The following is a 21,256-nucleotide window of genomic DNA, read 5'->3' on the forward strand; positions in this document are numbered from 1 at the left end:
ACTTCCCTATGAGGAAAGGCTAAAGCGGCTAGGGCTCTTCAGCTTGGAGAAAAGGCGGCTGAGGGGAGATATGATAGAGGTCTATAAAATAATGAGTGAAGCTGAACGGGTAGATGTGAAGCGTCTGTTTACGCTTTCTAAAAATACTAGGACTAGGGGGCATGCGATGAAGCTACAATGTAGTAAATTTAAAACGAATTGGAGAACCTTTTTCTTCACTCATCGTGTAATTAAACTCTGGAATTCGTTGCCAGAGAATGTGGTAAAGGCGGTTAGCTTAGCGGAGTTTTAAAAAGGTTTGGACGGCTTCCTAAAGGAAAAGTCCATAGACCATTATTAAATGGACTTGGGGAAAATCCACTATTTCTGGGATAAGCAGTATAAAATGTTTTGTACTTTTTTGGGATCTTGCCAGGTATTTGTGACCTGGATTGGCCACTGTTGGAAACAGCCCTGGACCAAAGTCAAGGTACTTGGATCTACTTCACATACTGCAGAAATGCCTGATGGACGATCAATTTTATGACTGGGAACAAAATTCAAAAAGCAGCCTGGTTTCTGACCATAGATTTCTATATCAGACCCAGTAAAAGGGCCATTACTTCTTCCAGAACTACTGGAACCTGTAAAACATCATTGGATTACACACCTGTAGCATCACATGTATCTGAAGTCACAGTGTTCTCCCTTGTATCACGGATCACCCACTTATAAAACAACTCACAACCATATCACTTCAAGTCTGATCCCAAGGTTTGAGCAACTGCATCACTTACAGACAAGTGGTGTGGACTGCATTCAACCTAACATGTAAAGTTCCAGCCAGATTCAGGACAAGCAGAAGCTGAGCCAGCCAGTTCCACATTAAATTGAATTTAATCACATTTAAAACATTTCTATTCTACATCTTTCATGTAATCAGAGCGCACAGGGCAGATCATAAAAATAAACAAAAACACATGGCAATTTGGACTATTATACATTATAAATTATATTTTTGAGAGCTAAAAGGGGACATTTTTGATATGATGTCTAAATCCAACTTTGGACGTTGTGATGAAAACATCCAAAAATCAAGTGGTGAACATAGTCATTTTCGAAGCAGAAAATCGTCTTTTTGTTTCGAAAATGGCCATTTCCTTCACGTTTTGTAGATGTTTTGTGCTCAGAACTTTTTCCTTTTGTGACCATTAAAAAAAAAAAATCCAAAGGAAAAACAAGCCATTGGGACGTCGGGGGGGGGGGGGGGGGGGGGGCAACATTTTTAAGAACATAAGAATAGCCATACTGGGCCAGACCAGTGGTCTATCTAGACCAGTATCCTGTTTCCAACAGTGGCCAATCCTGGCAGAAACTTAATAGACTGGCTACACAGACATCCCAGCAGAGCAATGGGGGACCTCACATAGAAGGTCCCAGGTATACATCTCACCGTTACCCTCTTATACTATATGGTGAGCCCTCCAAAACCCATCAAAAACCTAATCTACCCAACTGTACACCACTACACTAGCCCTTATGTCTGCACATGTCACCTATATGTGGGTACAGTAGGTTTTTGGTGGGTTTTGAGGGCTCATACTTTCCACCACAAGTGTAACAGCATGAGATGTGGACCTGCGTCCCCTTCTCTTCCGTACACTGTAACGACCATTAGGCTACTCCAAGGACCTGTTTGCTGCTCTAATAGGACTGGCCATAACATCTGATGCTGTCATAGAGGCTGGTATGTACTGTTTCTTTCAGATTTTGGGGGATTGGGTGTTAGGTTTTCAAGGCAGAACCTGGGTTTGTGAGCCCTTGGACCACGGCCGAGGAGCGGCAGTGGCAGGCAAAACCACCCCACACCAGAGACAAGGCAGAACTCTGACAGGAACAGCTAGACTTCACCTGCACTTGACCGCCATTCCCCAGGAGTTGAGACCCTGGGTGCAGGCGGCTGGCAAGACTTACAGGACAGGGCAGGAACTGGATACCAACTAGGCTGAACAGGGACTGAGGGTCAGAGGGGAAAGGAATATACACAGGAAGCAAGACAGAATACTGGGCTAGGACTCACAGACAGACAATACAACACTAGACAGGAAGTGGACAGGCTAAAGGACAAGAACTGAAAGACTTCAAAGACTCGGTCACAGCTGATATCTATATCATTAGGACAGCCGACCAGTTCGCTCAGGGCGCGCTTAATTTTAATGCACAACTGGCAAGTATCGGCATTAGTCTAAAAAACCTCTATTGACTATCTTAAATACAGTTTTATTCTGAAATGCGAAGTAGTACAAAACTAGTACTTAGCATTGAGCGAAACAGGAGCTCGCTGTTGGGCGTGGGCATTCTCAATAGTCTCAGCACAGACCACAGCTAAGTACTCGCCTTTCACTGCTGCTGCCAGGACCCCGAGGTAATTTGAGTTTTAAATTCTGGGCAGCACGCAGGAAGGCGAGGGCGGAGTTGTGGGAGAAGAGGTCAGGCTGGGGTTGGGACTGCCACTTGAAGGAGAGGGGGGCCTAGAACTCGGAGGAGAGGGAGGGGGGCCTGAAACGCGGAGGAGAGGGAGGTGGCCTGGAACTCGGAGGAGAGGGAGGGGGCCTGGAACTCGGAGAAGAGGGAGGGAGCCTGGAACTCGGAGGGGAGGGGGAGAGGAGTGGGGATGGGGAGAGGAAGAGGAGGGAGGGGAGGGGGGAATGCACCACCTGTAAAAAAAAAAAAAATTCAGCACCCCCAATCATTTTGAAAAGTTGGCTCCTTTGAGTACAAGGTAGACTTTCCTATTTCAGAGAAATGAGCATATGCACCTTGTTAAATGCTGTGAATGTGAGGCTGTGAATGTTACAGAGCATCTGCTGGTAAAGACTAAAAGCACTCTGAGCAGCACAGCACAACCATTTTAGCCAAACTGACTTGGCCTCAAAATGAAAGTCACAAAGCAGAGCATGTAAAGGCCTAGAACAATACTAGTGAACATGAACAGTGGACAGAAAAGCTGGATAACAGGTAAGCTGAACCACAACCACTATGGTACACATCAATTTTATTGATTAGATACTTGATGTGGCAGCATTTTGATGAGCACCTGCACCAGGAGCTAATATCTGTCACGATGGTGACTGTTTCCTTTTCTGTGCTCACCTCGCCCTCTGGTGGCCAGTACCAGTAGCTGCTATGGACTGTCACACATTCCAGACTTCAGCTCAGTCCGGTCCGGATCTTCCGGGCTGTCAGACTTGCTTTCCTTGTTTGTGCCTGAACAGTACCCGTAGCTGCCTTGTGATTCCTGCAGCTGAACTTCAGCTGCTGATGGGCTTTATTAACCACCTGGAGACTTCTGTGTTTGCCTTTGCATTGCCAAGGGTCGTCAGGTTAGTTGGTGTGCTGTTGCATGGTTTATCTAGCCTTGTTCGGTGGGCTCTTGCCCTTCTGCTTTGTCTTGCTCGTCTGTGGGCTTCCAGTCCTTCTGTTTGCCTTGTTCACTGTCTGTGGTCCCTGTTTTTGGTGGCTTGTCAGCCTTCAGTCTTGCTTCTGTTCTGTTGCCTGTGTGTGGAGCTCTGGTCTGTCATTCTGAGTGTCTGCAGTAGCCAGCAGTCCCTAATTAGCTCTCTGCTCTGCAAGTGGTCTACTCCTGTTCTACCCTGTCTGCTTTTAGCTTTCTTCCCTCTGTTTGGGACCCCTGCTTCTGCCAAGCTTGTATGTATATCTTGAACCCCTGCTTCTGCCAAGCTTGTGTGAATATCCTAAACCCCTGCTTCTGCCAAGCTTGTATGTATACCCTAAACTCCTACTTCTGCTAAGCTTGTGTGTATATCTTGAACCCTGCTTCTGCCTAACGTGTGTATATCCTGAACCCTGCTTCTGCCTAGCTTGTTTATATCCTGAACCCTGCTTCTGCCTAGCTTGTCAGTATATCCTGAGCCCTGCTTCTGCCTAGCTTGTGTGTATATCTTGAACCCTGCTTCTGCCAAGCTTGTATGTACGCCCTGTCTCCCTAGTCTGTCTGTGAATCCTGATCCCGTCCAGCTCCATCCTGTAAGTCCTGCAGGCCGCCTGCACCCAGGGGCTCAACCTCTGGGGAATGCCAGTCAGCGCAGGTGAAACCCGGAGCTGCTCCAGTCCTGTTTGCCTCCTGTTATCCCAGTCCTGTGGTTCCAGCATTTGTCTGCTTACAGCCGCATTTCCAGTCCTGTCATTCTGGCCATGTCCATTCCATATTCCAGCTCCAGCCTCGCTTGTTTGCCCAGTCCCAGCTGGGGGTTTTGCCTGCCGCTGCCGCTCCTCGGCAGTGGTCCAAGGGCTCACGTTCTACTGACTGTTTGTTTTGAACCTGAGATCGTAACAATATCCATATCTTTCACAACATATGCCCAAACTATTTCACAGTACTGAACAAATATATACCAATTGAAAAACCCTTAGGGATTACTGAGTATGGGGGGGGGGGGGGGGATAGGAATGTGTGGGATTTGGGGGCTATAAGCTGTGTATGAGGTATGTATGGAGGATGTGGATGTGTGTGGGGCTGGGGGTATGTGGTGAGTTGGGTTGGATGTTTAAGTGAAATGGTGCATGGCTGTGTGGGTATCAGTGGGGGGTGTGACCATCAGGCTCATTTTCGAAAGAGATGAACGTCCATCTTTCGACATAAATCGGAACATTGACGTCCATCTCCCAGACACGTCCAAATCGGTATAATCGAAACCCAATTTTGGACATCTCCAACTGCAGTCCGTCGCAAGGACATCCAAATTTCAAGGGGGCGTGGTGAAGGTGAGACTTGGGTGTGCCAATGACTTGGACATCTTTGAGCCGTAAACGAAAAAAGCAGGAACGTCCAAAAGTAAAACTTGGACGTTTTCACCCGGACATGTTTTTTTTACGAATAAGGCACAAAAAGGGGCCTTAAATGACCAGATGACCACCGGAGGGAATCGGGGATAACCTCCCGTTACTCCCCCCAGTGGTCACTAACCCCCTCCCACCCTCAAAAAACATCTTTAAAAATATTTCGTGCCAGCCTCAGATGTCATACTCAGGTCCATGACAGCGCATGCAGGTCCCTGGAGCAGTTTTAGTGGGTGCAGTGCACTTCAGACAGGCGAACCCTGGCCTATACCCCCCCCTACCTGTTACATTTGTGGAGGAAACAGCGAGCCCTCCAAAACCCACCACAAACCCACTATACCCACATATAGGTGCCCTCCTTCACCCATAAGGGCTATAGTAGTGGTGTACAGTTGTGGTAGTGGGTTTTGGGGGGGCTCAGCACACAAGGTACCTGGGAGCATTTTATGAAGTCCACTGCAGTGCCCCCTAGGGTGCTCGGCTGGTGTCCTGGAATGTCAGGGGGACCAGTGCACTAGAAATGCTGGCTCCTCCCACGTTCAAATGGCTTGCATTTGGGCGTTTTTGACATGGACATCTTTGGTTTCGAAAATTGCCGAAAGTCAAAGACGTCCATGTCTAGGGCCAAATCGAAGGATGTCCATGGTATTTTCGAAACGAAAGATGGACATCCATCTTTTTTCGAAAGTACACTTTTCCCCGCCTCTGGATTTGGACGTTTTACAAGGACGTCCAAATCCAAACAAACTTTTTTTTTCTGAAAATGCCCCTCTTTGTGTGGTGTGAGATGTGTGGGGGTATAAGGTGTGTGGTGTGTGTATAGTAGATATGGATCTATGTGTAGATGGCAGATGAATGGAAGAACCATATATAGAGAGCCGGAGTAGGGTGTATGTGGATATAGGGAGATGTATGGGTTCTGGGTTTGGGTGTATAGGGGAAAGGTTTATGGTGTGTGGAAGGTAGCTGAACCTGCATATAATGTGTACAGCGCAGTGTATATCTATAGAAATTATAAGTAGTAGCAGTGGTTGTATGAGGAGTCAGGGTAGAGATAGAGGTGTTATTCATAGGAGGTGTGGCTGTGTGCTTATGTGTGGAGTAACATAGTAACAAAGTAAATGACAGCAGATAAAGGCCTGTACGGTCCATCCAGTCTGCCCAACAAGATAAACTCATTTTACATGGTATGTGATACTTTATATGTATACCCGAGTTTGATTTGTCTTTGATTTGTCAATACACAGACCGTAGATGCACAGTACTCTTCTGAAGCTAACATCGAAGCTCCTTAAAATTTACACTCCAGCCCATCCCTATCCAGTCATGATCAGGGCGTAGACCGTAGAAGTCTGCCCAGCTCCCATTTTGTTTCCCAATTACCGGCGTTGCCACCCAATCTCTGCTGATTCCGTGGATCCATTCCTTCTAAATAAGATTCCTTTGTGTTTATCCCATGCATGTTTGAATTCCGTTACCGTTTTCATCTCCACCACCTCCCGCGGGAGGGCATTCCACATATCCACCACCCTCTCCGTGAAAAAATACTTCCTGACATTAGTCCTGAGTCTGCCCCCCTTCAACCTCAATTCATGTCCTCTATTTCTACCACCTTCCCGTCTCCAGAAAAGGTTTGTTTGTGAATTAATATGGGTAATATGGTGTGTGTTAGATTGTGGATAAGAGCGAATGTGGACTTGTATGTGACTTGGAAGGGGGGTGTTGACTTGAAAGTATCATCCTTTGCTAGATGCTTCAGTTTTTTCTCCCTCCCTCTATGGCAAAGAGCAGTAAAGTTATGGGAGAGATGGGAATCGAGAGCTTGTCACCTTTCTAATAGCCTCTAAAAGGTTTTAGTTTCCAGAAAAAAGCAGCAGGGATTTCTTTTTGGAGAGTTGATGCTCTGAAAATACTGACCACGTTGATAGTCCCATTTTCTTCCTGCTTGCTAAATTTGGTGACTCTTTGTCCGTCCCTTTCTTTGGGAGAGTAATACTGTCTACCAGTGGGCACGGCTCCCTTTTACAAAACTCTTTTCGATAATCTGCATGTTGGAAAGGTTAAAAATAACAACATTAAGGCAGGACGAGTGCTTGGCTCACTGACATAGGATTGTGTTTCTTTAATGTGTATAAACATCGGTTTTAGAAATCAAGTCACCTGGATGAATAGGTCACTTGTCCTTCCAGTGGGAGGGGACCTACTGCTGAAAAGGAATCAGGACCCAGCTGTTTGCCCCCAAACCAACTCCGTGGTCCGATTTTTCTAGTGGGAGGGCAATCCGCAGGATCCGTTTTTTTACCTTGTTCCCCGGGTCTTCTCCAACAGCTGCAGGGATGAAGAGGGGATCAGGGCAGCCTCGCCTCCCCACTGCCCCACTCTCCACCCTGTTCTTCTACATGTGGTCCCGCCCCCTGCCTCCTCTCTCCTCCCCCTCTTCTTCTCACTTCACCCCCTCCTTTCTTCTGCCAAAGTCATCAGTTCCCTTTAAAAGTCAGAGCAGCAGGGCTCTTCCTAGTTCGTGCTACACCTGATGATGTAGATTTGCACCAAGAGCTTTGAGCTTCCTGGGGCCTGAGAAGCGGAGACAATGAGCGGGAGAGTGGGGGATCTGAGCCCTAAACAAGCCGAGGGGTTGGCCAAGGTGAGCTCAGCGCCCCTCTGGGGTGGCAGTGAGGGCATCCTGCGGGCTAGGAGGCAGAGGTAATGTCTCAGCAAGATTGCTCCAGAACAGCTGCCATTGATAAGGTTTTGTAGGGACTCTGGGGGTGCAGAAGTCATTGATATTATTGCAGGAGAGCTCGTGGGTTGCAGCAGTTACCACTACCTGGACAGTGTAGGAAGACGGGGATTGAGATCATGGACTGCACATGGCACTGGCAGGATTGTGTTTGTATGGGTACAGCTGGCACTCATAGTTACTTTTTACATTTTGGATAATGGTAAATTCTTTTTTTTTTTTTGTCTGCTCTTGATACTAAAGCCTCATAATCCTAGTTGGTGTCAGAAGACAAGAACCTCTTCTGTCTGCCTCTATCCTCATTCCCTAGTGCTGAACTGGAGAAACTTGACATGACAAGGAAGCAGTAGATCTGATGGAGCAGTGGGCTGTTTCTTGTGCTAGAGGTCTGATTCCCCCCCCCCCCCCCCCCCCCCTCTCCCTGTGAGCTCCTGGCTAGAGAGAGCAGTTGCTTAGTGACTGTTAATAAGCATAGTAACATAGTAGATGACGGCAGAAAAAGACCTGCACGGTCCATCTAGTCTGCCCAATAAGATAAACTCATATGTGCTACTTCTTGTGTATATCTTACCTTGATTTGTATCTGCCATTTTCAGGACACAGACCGTAGAAGTCTTGCCCAGAACTAGCCCCATTTACAGGACACAGACTGTAGAAGTCTTGCCCAGAACTAGCCCCACCACCCAAACACCAGCCCCGCCTCCCAATCTCGGCTAAGCTTCTGAGGATCCCTTCCTTCTGCACAGGATTCCTTTATGTTTATCCCACGCATGCTTGAATTCCGTTACCGTTTTCATCTCCACCACCTCCCGCGGGAGGGCATTCCAAGTATCTACCACTCTCTCCGTGAAAAAATACTTCCTGACATTTTTCTTGAGTCTGCCCCCCTTCACTCTCATATCATGTCCTCTAGTTCTACCGCCCTCCCATCTCTGGAAAAGATTTGTTTGCGGAGTAATACCTTTCAAATATTTGAACGTCTGTATCATATCACCCGTTTCTCCTTTCCTCCAGGGTATACATGTTCAGATCCGCAAGTCTCTCCTCATACATCTTGTAATGCAAATCCCATACCATTCTCGTAGCTTTTCTTTGCACCGCTTCCATTTTTTTTACATCCTTAGCAAGGTATGGCCTCCAGAACTGAACACAATACTCCAGGTGGGGCCTCACCAACGACTTATACAGGGGCATCAACAGTGATTGGGTACAGAAAGGATGAGTTGGGAACCAAGGCTGAAAATCGCTCAGTCTGCAGGAACGGTGTGAGCTCCCTCCTCCAGCCAGGCTGCTGCAGCGACACCCACTGGGACCCACAGGAGACGGCTCTGTGGGTGCTTGAGCACCCCCCAATATTGAGAAAAGTCCTTGTATGTTCCAGGGAGGGGTTATTTCCACTGGGATTAGCACCCCCAATAATTTTGAAAAGTTGGCTCCTCGTTCTCTCCCTACATTTCTTACAGCACCTCCTGCTGGGAGAGGCAGGGGCTGCATGAGCTGTGATCTCAACCTTAGCCTTTGGCCTGTCCCTTCAGTAACTATGAATTTTCAGCGTTGCTTTTGTTTCTTACTATGCAAAGTTAACTTAATTGAAAATGTTGATCACGTACATGTGACCTCACAGCATTTGTTGGGCTAGTTCTTGCCTGTCTTTGAAAGAAATTTCAGATTCTTCCAGAAGTGAGTTTGAAATTTGATGCATTTTTTCTGGTTAAGTGCACATAGTTTCATTGTGCCCTTTATTTTATGCTAACATCCAGTGTAGCTGGTTTTATTTGTGCGGAGAGACTCCCCGCTGTGATCTCTGGTGACCAGTTCTAGCAGTTCAGTAGTTTGAGGTCACCCCCTATAGGATTCATGGAGAGCCTAACTATTTTCTGCGATGATTTCAACAAATTCTGGAATCTGTGAATCTCCCACCACTGCTTTTGTGCTTCACTTATGTATTCTGATATTTGGTCATTTTATCGTATTATTCTGCCCCGAGGAAGATGGTTCTGACCTTCCTAAGCTAATCTAAAGTGTATCGTTAGTCCAATAAAAGGTATCTTATTTTCTTTTTTTACGTTTTATTTCAATTTGTTATTCCAAAACAGTCTCTGATATAGTTCTTAGGCACACGAACACATTCAGCCATCTCTGGATCCCTGTTGTGTGTGACTGCAGGACCTTTCTGGGGCCTATGAGCTCACAAAGGAGGCTGATAATTTTATTACCCAGTTGCACTTGGGTATTGATCTGTAGGGTTAATGAACTGTCCAAGGTCACAGTGTTTGTTTGTTTTTTTGGTAGATTTTCAAACTGCCTTTCTAAAGTGTGACATTCTGATTTCTAGACCACACAGTTACACTCTCATTGATTTTCTAATATCCCAGGGGTGTTTGTTTGTTTATTTAGTTCAAGGTGTTCAAAGCCTGGCTGTTCAATGCTTGTGGATTAAAAACCGTACATAATAAAACCGTATGAAACTTAATATACATAGACAAATAATATCCCATAAAACTCAGATATACATATAAAGTATCACATACCATGTAAAATGAGTTTATCTTGTTGGGCAGACTGGATGGACCGTCATTTACTATGCTACTATATATTTTACTAAGCAGGAACAATCTGTGCAGTAAATAAAACTGATTCAAAACTTTTCTTTCATAAACACATTTCTCTTGTAGTAAATAAAAGGATTTTTCTGGTTACGCAGGGTTCATTCGGTTACATATTACTTGGAATTTGCTTCTATTCAAACTGTTTTGCATGCGTTTGTCCTTTCACAAATTGACTATTGTAACACCGTTTACGCTGGGCTTCCAAAATGTCAGTTAAGGCATTTACAAACTCTTCAAAATAGGGATGCTAGAATGTTTGTTAGGGCTACACATTTTGATTCAGTCACTCCTCTTCTCTCTACCAATGCTCTTTGGTATCCAATTTAAAGTTCTATTGTTGACTCATGAAGTTGTTCATGCTGAAGAGCCATCTTATTTGTCCAAAGTTGTACCACTTCTTTGTCCATATACCCCTTCTCTTGCAATCTTCTAATCATCTTACTCTGCCTTTGTTACGTTCCTCACCTGGTTCCAGGCCGGCGTGGCTGAGTCGCTGGCGAGGCGCGGTCCGGCAAGAGATAGCTGGCTATCTTGGTGGTGTTTCTCCAGGATAGGTCGGCCATCTTGGGATGGGCATCTCAGCTTATGGCGGCCATCTTGGGATTGACCGGCTGGAGGAAGGAAGGACATATTTGGGCGGTGTGCTTCTCTGCTGATGGGGGCAGTCATCTTGGATCAGCTGCACATGTTTGAGACTGATTCCTATACTATTTAAAGCCCTGCCTCCAGTCCTTTGTTGCTTCGGCCTCAATTGTGTTTGAGGTCCACGCCGGTGCTCCTTATCTTCAGTTCCAGTGTTCCAGACCTCGGCATGTTTCCCGGACCGCGCTTGTTTTGCTGCCTGCCTTGACCTTGGACTGTTTTTGACTACTCTTTGCCCTACGGATTTACATGGCTTTTGGACTGTGTCTGTTTGTCTGCCTGTCTGGTCAGTGGTCATGCAACCCCGCAGGTTCCAGAAGTCCTGGTGGCTGCCCAAACCTGGGGGCTCAACTCCCAGGGAACGGCGGTCGCTCCCCAGGTGAAGCTAGGGGTTGTCTGGCTGCCTGACCGAATGCAGTGTCACTCCATCCTAGCCGTGCTCAGTCAGGGCACAAGGGCTCACATTCCTCCAGTCATAACAGCCTTCACCTAGCTATGCCTACCTGGAATCTGGAATCAACTAGGTCATCTGACTTTTTTTTTATATTTCCAAAACTTTGGAACAATCTCTCCCCAGATCTTCGAACTAAACAATCTTTACCCAATTTTAAAATCAAATGAAAAACTCATTTTTATCAATTGGCTTTTGGGTCATAGTGCTGTAGAGGGTTCCTTTGACAGGATTAGAGAGTTTGGGTCCATTTATTTTTATTGTATTTAGTTAAATAGTATATGTTTCTTTAGTTTGAGTGTAATTTTACTTACTTATATCTTATTTTATTTCTACTCTATTTATTATATTATAATTTATTTGCCTATTATACTATTATAACCGCTTTGATCTTCCCTGAAGTAATAGCGGTATATCAAACTTTAATAAATGTAAACCTGAAATGCTCGAACCTTGACCAATGCCCTGTATTTCACCAGTATATTGACTCTCATCATGAAAGAAAGAATGACTTACTGATCAAGTAAGGTTTTGCTTTTTCCTGAACACTGCGACGAAAATGATAAAGGGAATGGGACGACTTCCCTATGAGGAAAGGCTAAAGTGGCTAGGGCTCTTCAGCTTGGAGAAAAGGCGGCTGAGGGGAGATAGAGGTCTATAAAATGAGTGGAGTTTAAAGGGTAGATGTGAAGCATCTGTTTATGCTTTACTACTAGGACTAGGGGGCATGCGATGAAGCTACAATGTAGTAAATTTAAAATTAATTGGAGAAAATCTTTCTTCACTCAACGTGTAATTAAACTCTGGAATTCGTTGCCAGAGAATGTGGTAAAGGCAGTTAGCTTAGCAGAGTTTAAAAAAGGTTTGGCCGGCTTCCTAAAGGAAAAGTCCATATACCATTATTAAATTGGACTTGGGGAAAATCCACTGCTATTTCTGGGATAAGCAGTATAAAATGTTTTGTACTTTTTTGGGATCTTGCCAGGTATTTGTGACCTGGATTGGCCACTGTTGGAAACAGGATGCAGGGCCTGATGGACCTTTGGTCTGTCCCAGTATGGCAATACTTATGTACTTATGAATGTAGTCAATGTCTCGATCAAGCTTAATTCAGTTGGCAAGCAGAGCAGGCTAGTACTTTCTGCCAAACTGAAATGGATGCAATTAGTTATGAGTTAACTCATGCCAAATAATCCTCTTTCTCCAGCTTCACCGTCCTTAGGCTGATCTGTCTTTTCTAAAAAAAACCTTTTGCCAAACTGTAGTTGGGCTCTGTGGTCACAAGAGGTATTTATTTATTTGTTGCATTTGTATCCCACATTTTCCCACCTATTTGCAGGCTCAATGTGGCTTACAATGCTCTGTTATGGCGTTCGCCATTCCAGAGTAGGAGATAACAATTGGTGTTACACAGAGATCATGGATGACATAATAGAGTAGGGCGAACAGATATAAGAAGAAAACAGTTCAGAATATCAAGTAAAGTGATGATGTGTTACATTTACATTCCTTGATCGTTGTGGTATGCCTTGTTGAAGAGATAGGTCTTCAGAGATTTACGAAAGTTGGTTAGTTCGTAAATTGTTGTTAGGTTAAGCGATAATCCATTCCACAACTGAGTACAAATGTAGGAAAAGCTGGACGCATGTGTGAGTCTGTATTTTAGACCTTTACAGCTAGGGAAGTGAAGATTAAGAAATGTGCGGGATGATCTTTTTGCGTTCCTGGGTGGCAAGTCAACCAGGTCTAGCATGTAGGTCGGGGCATCTCCTGAATGATTTTATGAACTAGAGTGCATACCTTGAATGCAATACGTTCTTTAAGTGGAAGCCAGTGTAATTTTTCTCTTAGGGATTTTGCACTTTCATATTTTGTTTTTCCAAATATAAGTCTGGCTGCAGTGTTCTGAGTTGTTTGAAGTTTCTTGATAATTTGTTATTTGCAACCAGCGTAGAGTGCATTACAATAATCTAGGTGACTCAGCACCATTGACTGTATCAGGAAGAAATGGCTTACTCTTTTAAGTTTCCACATCGAATGGAACATCTTCTTAGTTGTATTCTTCACATGAATTTCAAGTGTAAGATTTTGATCGATAGTCACTCCAAGAATTTTCAGGGTGTCTGAAACGGGAAGGGAGAAGTTTGTTGTGGTTAAGGTGGTGAATTTGCTTGTGTTGTGTTGTGAAGTGAGTATGAGACATTGTGTTTATTCGGCACTGTGGTACTGTGGAAGATGGGGAAATGGCTTTGAAAATGTAGATTATTTAAAATATTGTTTACATGCCTTATCAGCAAAAGCACTCAGGGATAGATATAACAGTGAGCAGCCAGCCTGCACATAAGGATAACTTAAAAAAAAAAAAAAACATGAGAAAAAAATGAACATCATCCCAGCACAGGGAGTCAAGTTGTGAGGAGGAGCCTGATGGTAGAGCCCTGGGCTGAAACCCAGAGAAGCCAAGGTTCAAATCCCACCACTGCTGCTTCTAGTGATCTTGACACTTAACTCTCAGCTACAAACATAGGGCCACATTCAGGGGTCCTTTCACTAAGCATCAGTGCATGCTTTTAACGCCTGCTAAGTCCCCCTTTTACCACAGCGGGTAAAAGGCTGTCTTTTGTTCTGGAAAAGAAATGGCCATGTGGTAAGTGAAAATCCAAGAAGACAGGAGGAGCTTCCACGGAAAGTCAAAGCAAAACAGCAAAAGTAGAGGCTGACAAATGTGCAAACCAATAGGGAGATGATATCAAAAACCAGTTTATTCAGAATATTCATATCAAGGATCCGACACAGTCCGTGTTTCGGTGCCAAAGCGCCTACCTCAGGGGTCACAATCAACTTTCTCTGAGAAGAAGCTGATAGGCTTGAATAATTCCTTTATGTATGCAAGTTAATCCACAGAGAGAACAAAAGAACAGCCAACGGATCAGCAAACACCATGTGAATCACTTCCCGCGTGGCCGTCTTAAAGGGAGCACTTACCGCCACCCGTTGAGGTGGTGGTAAGGGCTCCCGCACTAACCCGGCAGTAACCGATTACTGCCGAGTAAGCATAAGCACATAAGTATTGCCATACTGGGAAAGACCAAAGGTCCATCAAGCCCAGCATCCTGTTTCCAACAGTGGCCAATCCAGGTCACAAATACCTGGCAAGCATAGGTGGTCGGTGGCCCAACTGTTTGGGGAGGCTAAAGGGGTGGGGTTGGTGGGTGGAGCCATGGGCGGAGCTTATATCCACAACTGACAACACACAGAAAAAAATAAGTAAAAATAAAAGTCACAATTAATACCTTTTATTCAATTTAGATATTAGATATGTATCATATGTCAAAGAATAAAGTGGTTGCTCAAAGCATATACTAACCACAATCGCTCAACTGTAAAACACTATACACAAACTTGTGCAAAAACACACTCATAACCTCACCAAACCATAACAGCACTAATTCCAAGGACAGGACGAGCTACAACCTTATGCGTGGAAAGGCAGAACTGTAATTACACCGGGCTCTAAAACACCAGTACACAACCTAGTGAAACAAAAAAAAAAAAAGGGCTGAAAATACTACACGCTAGCAGAATACTGCACCTTTTTCACACATGAAAAACACATGATACAACAGATATAAAGGCAAAATACTGAACTGGAAAGTTACCTCAAGAAGTCAGACTCAGCATGCAGCAATACTAGAAAAATTGAAACTTACATGCAAAATATCACAGATGCACATTTCCAAAAGCTGACATATTCCAGTTAATAAATTCTGAATAAAATACTTTTTTCTACCTTTTTTGTCTGATCATTTAGTTTTTCTATTCGCTTTGGTCCCAGTGTCTTCTTTCCATTTGATATTTTTTCTCTCAACATGTCCACCATCCTCCTGTGTCCTTATGCGTCCTGTCTACCATCTGTAGCCCTGTCCTTATCCTTTCTCCAGTTTCAGCATCTGCCCTCAAAGTGTTCCAATCCAGCCCTTAAATTCAGCAATTTCCCCTCCATCCAAATCCAGCATGTCTCCCCTCCATCCATGTGCATGAACTTCCTCTGTCTTTCCTCCCCTCCATCCATGTCCGGCATTTCTCCTCTCTCCCTTCTACTCCATCCGTGTGCATCTCCTTCTTCCCTCCCCTCCATCCATCCATGTCTTTCTCTTCTACCCTTCCATCCAGTGTCATCCCTCTTTCTCTCTCCATCCTTCTACCCATTACCCTCTCCCAATCCTTCCGTCTATTGTCTCCCTCTCCTTCCATCCATTGTCTCCCTCTATCTCCCTTCCTTCTAAACAGTTCTCTCTCTCGACCCCTTTCCATTCAGCATGTCCACTCTCTCTCCATCCTTCCAGTGTCTTTCCTCTTTCCCTCCCTACCCTTCTGTCCAGTGTCTTCCCTCTTTCTGCCCCCTCCTTCCAGCATTTTCCCTCTTTCTCCCTCCTTTCATTCAGCATTTCTCCGTCTGACAGCTAGGGTCTCCCCCAGTTTCTCCTCAGCAGCTTCTCTCTCTCTCCTGCCCATGTCCCCTCTTTCTCTCCCCATCTTTTCACTCATCACTCTCTCTCTCTCTGTACCCCTCTTCCATCCAGCATCTTCTCTCTGGCTCTCCCCTGCTCTTTTCCATGTCCCTGGCTCTCCCCTGCTCTTTTCCATGGCCCCTCTTTCTCGCCCCATCTCTCTCTAGCTCTTCCCTGCTCTTTTCCATGTCCCTGGCTCTCCCCTGCTCTCTTCCATGTCCCTGGCTCTCACCTGCACTTTTCCACTTTCTCTCCCTCCCCTCCAGCTCCCCCCTCCAATGTTTTCTCCCTCTTCTTCTCCTCCAGTCAATATCAGACTGTCTCTCTCTCTCCCCGACCCCCACATCTCTCTCTCTTCCTTTCCTCCAGTCCAGTCACTCTCAGTCTCTCCCTCTTACTTCTCCTTCTCTCCTCCAGTCTAGCCAGTCTCTCCCCCCCCCCCCCCCCCCGCAATGCAGCGTGTGTCCCTCTCCCTCCCTGCGGTCCCGTTAATTTGATTACATTGCCATCCCCGTCCCAGCACTAACTAAACCGCTTCCTTCGGGGCTTCAACCCCGCCTCGGCCTTCCTCAACGCGTTGTGAACTTGTCCCGCCCGGAAGTTGCGTCAGAGGTGGTGGAAGAAGAATGGAGCCTTACACACGTGAATCGCGTGACGCGATGTTTAGCCTGGAAGCAACTGTTTTAGGTAGTAGGAGACGGTGCCAACGTCCGACGATCTAATTACTTCTCTCCGCTTAATTATCCCCTCCTCCAGCCTAATCAACAAATTAACAAAAGTAATTTAAAAGCAAACGAACTCCAAAACAACACACAATTTCTTCCGCTGTCTAGAGCAATTGCAAACATGCAGTTTTCCATTGGTAGCAGAACTCTTCCAAGAATCTCATTCTATTTTGGGCTGGGAAGGCTTAGCCTCACCAAGCCTCTTATACGGGGCGCCTATGCTGGCAAGATCCCAAAAAAAGTACAAAACATTCTATACAGCTTATCCCAGAAATAGTGCATTTTCCCCAAGTCCATTTAATAACGGTCTATGGACTTTTCCTTTAGGAAGCCATCCAAATCTTTTTAAAACTCCGCTAAACTAACCGCCTTTACCACATTCTCTGGCAACGAATTCCAGAGTTTAATTACATGTTGAGTGAAGAAACATTTTCTCTGATTCATTTTAAATTTACTACATTGTAGCTTCATCGCATGCCCTCTAGTCCCAGTATTTTTGGAAAGCGTAAACAGAAGCTTCACGTCTACCCTTTCCACTCCACTCATTATTTATAGACCTCTATCATATCTCCCCTCAGCCGCCTTTTCTCCAAGCTGAAGAGCCCTAGCCGCTTTAGCCTTTCCTCACAGGGAAGTTGTCCCATCCTCTTTATCATTTTCATTGCCTTTCTCTGTACCGTTTCTAATTCCACTATATCTTTTTTGAGATGCGGTGACCAGAATTGGACACAATATTCGAGGTGCGGTCGCACCATGGAGCGATACAAAGGTATTATAACGTCCTCATTTTTGTTTTCCATTCCTTTCCTAATAATACCTAACATTCTATTTGCTTTCTTAGCCGCAGCAGCACACTGAGCTGAATCAACGTATCATCAACGACGACGCCTAGATACCTTTCTTGGTCCGTGACTCCTAACATGAAACCTTGCATGACGTAGCTATAATTCGGGTTCCTCTTTCCCACATGCATCACTTTGCACTTGCTCACATTAAATGTCATCTGTCATTTAGACACCCAGTCTCCCAGGCTCGTAAGGTCCTCTTGTAATTTTTCACAATCCTCCCGCAATTTAACGACTTTTAATAACTTTATGTCATCAGCAAATTTAAGCACCGGCACTACAAAAATAGAAAATATTTTTGTAGTGCTGGAAATGGCGGACACTGGGGGTAAGAACTACCGCTGGGCTCGTGCAGTAGCGTAGCCCGGAAGTAGTTCCGGATTGGCGAACGGCAAGCCTATTGCTGCACGCCAACCCTTTAGTAAAAGGGCCCATCAGTAAATGGCAGCAGAAAGATCCACGCTGAAATTGAATTCTTTAAAGGGAGTTCTGTGCCAAGCATCCTTTACATAGTAACATATAGTAACATAGTAGATGATGGCAGAGAAAGACCTGTAGGGTCCATCCAGTCTGCCCATCAAGATAAACTCATGTGTGCTACTTTATGTGCATACCTGACCTTGATTTGTATCTGCCATTTTCAGGGCATAGACTGTAGAAGTCTGCTCAGTACTAGCCCCGCCTCCTCCCACCGGCTCTGCCACCCAATCTCCACTAAGCTTCTGAGGATCCATTCCTTCTGAACAGGATTCCTTTATGTTTATCCCACACATTTTTGAATTCCGTTATCGTTTTCATCTCCACCACCTCCTTTAGAAAATAGCACTTAATTCCGACTCCCATAACTAACTTATTTGTTGCATTTGTATCCCACATTTTCCCGCATATTTGTAGGCTCAATGTGGCTTACATAGTACCGGAAGGCGTTTGACAGCTCTGGTGAGAACATTACAAAGTGATATTGTGGGAGGATAGAGTTCCTGTGGTAAAGTCACATTTAGGGAAGCGTGCAGCGGAGGAAATGAGTTATGTCCATTCCGTACTTTAATTTTGTTGTGTTGTGTACTAAGTTAAAGCTAGTGTAAATCCCAATGTGCAACCCCAGAATCCTATCAGGGGTGTAGCCAGACCTCGAGGTAGGAGGGGGCCAGAGTCCAAGATGGGGGGGCACATTTTGGTTGCCACCCCCCGCCGCCTCACCACCCCCAATCTGCCGCCTCCTCCACTGCCCACTGCTGTAACATCTTGGTGGGGGTCCCCAACCCCTGACAGCTGAAGCACCGATGCCGCAAATACCTTGGCTGATGGGGGTCCCAGTCTCCAGTGCTGCCGCATTGCCTGCCCTGCTCTCTCGTCCCCTCACGTCGGGCATGCTTCTTTTAGTGAAACTGACGTGAGGGAGACGAGAGAGCAGGGCAGGCAGCGCTGGATGAAGTCTTCAGCTGGCAGGGGTTGGGGACCTCCGCCAGCCAACCAGGGACCCAGAGCAAATTTGGGGGGCCCAGGCCCTCATGGCCCCACCTAGCTATGCCACTGATATCACAACTAAATTATGGGAATGCCACTGGCCCTCCTATGGCCACATCCCCTTTTCGACTGAGACAATTTCAGCACGCAACTTTAAAGAATAGCATGCAGGCAATGATTGGTGTTAATTGACTCATTAAGTAATTATGTTTTGCCTGAATCTCAGGATCGCACCCAAAATTTGGCATGTGAATTTCCTTTATTGAACCTGGGGGATAGACTGCAAGGCCTCCAGGGGCAGGAAAATGCCTAGTGTAGCTGAATATAACTTGCCTTGAGCTAAATCTGAAAAGGTGTGTCTTTGCCTCCCTTTTTGGCTAATTTAGAAAAGAAAAACAACTTTAAAAAATATTAATCATCAGTGGGACGGGTAGCGTTTCAGTTCTGGTGCCCCATGTGATTAGACGCTTTAAGCCTGTTATTTCTGGTTTAATTCATAGGGGAGGTGGATGTTTGATTTTCCAGGCATGATGCTAAGAATTTGCTCTAATGCATTAAAGCGTGTTTGCTTGGTTTAGAGATGTCACCTCTCTGCTTTTTTTCTCCAAACAGCAACTTTCCTGATGGGGGGAGGGAGTGTGGGAGGAGTCAAGCGCTAAGTAAAGCAGACTCTGCTCCAGGAAAGGGGGGGGGGGGAAGGGAATCTTCTGGGGGCAAATTCAGGTGCAGTGTAACCTTCCTGGAATCTTTGAGCTGTCAGGTCTAGAAGAGCTGGAACTAATCCTGAGCTTTACTGACACAATTTCATGCCCAGCTAATCTAATCACCCTTGTTAAACCGAGAAATTGAGACCTTGAGAACCTAATTACTGCACTGAAGTTCATATTGCTTATTGTTCTGGTGCAACTTCGTTACTGGCACTGTCTAGTGGGGGAGGGAAGGATGCAATACTACTACTACTACTACTACTATTTAGCATTTCTATAGCGCTACAAGGCATATGCAGCGCTGCACAAACATAGAATAAAGACAGTCCCTGCTCAAAGAGCTTACAATTAAGAGACTTGAGAATTGCACAATTTAATTTTATTTCTTTTGTGGCAGTAGAACAAACCCGCCCCCCTCATAGTCAGCCCAGGTAGGGTCCAAGGTGCAGGGAACAAGCCATGCAGTCTTGCATGTGTTTTGCTCCTTTAAATATTTACACAGGATGATGGGCTCTAATAACTATCTGTGGTTGCACATGTAGGACCACTCACTTACTTCCTGCAACTGAGGCACATCTAAGATAGGGTTGCCTAGATCCAGATTCGCCCGGCAGGGTTGACCCAGTCCTGGCCTTACCCCATTGCATGCAAGAACTTCTGGTTCTGATTTCCCCATTGGATTCCCTAAGACAAGCAAGGATACAAGTCCCTGCATGCACTGGGGTAAGCCCAGGACTGGATCAACCCTGTCGAGCAAATCTGGATCTAGTTGTCATCCCTAATCTGAGAATTTGGTATCACCAGTGACAGCTCTGTTCAGCACAGAAGCGTTTAAAGCCCCTGGAAGTCCCTGGATCACCATCTTCTGCCAGCTTGATGGGCGAGTGTGGACAACCTTCCTGTTCCCCCCCCCCCCCCCCCCCAATGCACTGATCTGCTCCTCTCTCACACATGTTGTGGGTTAAGTGGCAGGAGTACCCATGCAAGCCTGGGTTAATGAAGCGGCATTGACTTTATTCAGATGTGTCGCTGGGGTAGCAGCACCTCGGTTTGAACTCCCCTTGCTGCGCGGTGGGGGCATCCTGTGTTTTCAGTGCATGGTACACTGTTCAGTCCTGCTTATGGTGGCAGACTAGGGACATTATGGTTAGCTTATAAAAGTTTGATGTTTTCACTGTTTGAATGTTGTTGGTTTTCTAAACATGTTTGTATCAAATAAAGCTGCAGCCAAGTTGTTATCACTGAAATATAGTATGGGTTTTGGGTATTATGGGGCTGGTGGAGAGTGTTTGTTATTCTCCATTTACAATGGAGGTAGGACAGCAATAATTAATTTACATTACTACAGGGAAGATTAGATTTGAGCACTGGAAAGAACTTTGGTGTGAGGAATGGGATCCCTAGGGAGTTGGTAGAATCTCCCTCATTGGAGGTTTTGAAAAGCAGGTTTTCAGCTCTTTTTTAATTATGTGCCTGTTTTTTTATTTATTTATTTACAGTTTCGGGAAAATGTGCAGGATGTGCTGCCCAGCCTTCCTTTTCATGACGATTATGCTCTCTTGAAATGGCTTCGAGGTAATGTGGAGCAGCAGGGAGGCATCAGGGGCCCTGTTTTAAAAGGTTTAATAACAACAGCAAATGGCTGTAAAAGCCATGATATGGGATTAAAGTTAAGATCAGATAATGTGATAAGGATTTATCCATGTCAGCAATAAAATTC

At 45.4% G+C, this 21,256-nt stretch overlaps 1 protein-coding gene across 8 annotated transcripts in view; it reads left to right on the forward strand.

Annotated features, from left to right (window-relative positions):
* Positions 1-7,310: 7,310 nt before the first annotated feature.
* Positions 7,311-21,256, forward strand: part of LOC115480283 (SEC14-like protein 2) — a 117,658-nt gene continuing 103,712 nt past the window's right edge. For 5 of the 8 annotated variants that reach the window (XM_030218837.1, XM_030218839.1, XM_030218840.1 and 2 more), the window contains exons 1-2: positions 7,311-7,483; positions 21,036-21,111. In XM_030218837.1, coding sequence (XP_030074697.1) covers positions 7,430-7,483; positions 21,036-21,111 — 130 coding nt within the window. In that variant the 5' untranslated portion in view covers positions 7,311-7,429. Of the gene's footprint in view, positions 7,484-7,524; positions 7,543-21,035; positions 21,112-21,256 lie in introns of those variants that run through there. The other 3 variants (XM_030218841.1, XM_030218844.1, XM_030218843.1) reach the window with 2 other exon arrangements.

This window comes from Microcaecilia unicolor, chromosome 11 (assembly GCF_901765095.1).
Source record: "Microcaecilia unicolor chromosome 11, aMicUni1.1, whole genome shotgun sequence".
Taxonomy (NCBI): Eukaryota; Metazoa; Chordata; class Amphibia; order Gymnophiona; family Siphonopidae; genus Microcaecilia; species Microcaecilia unicolor.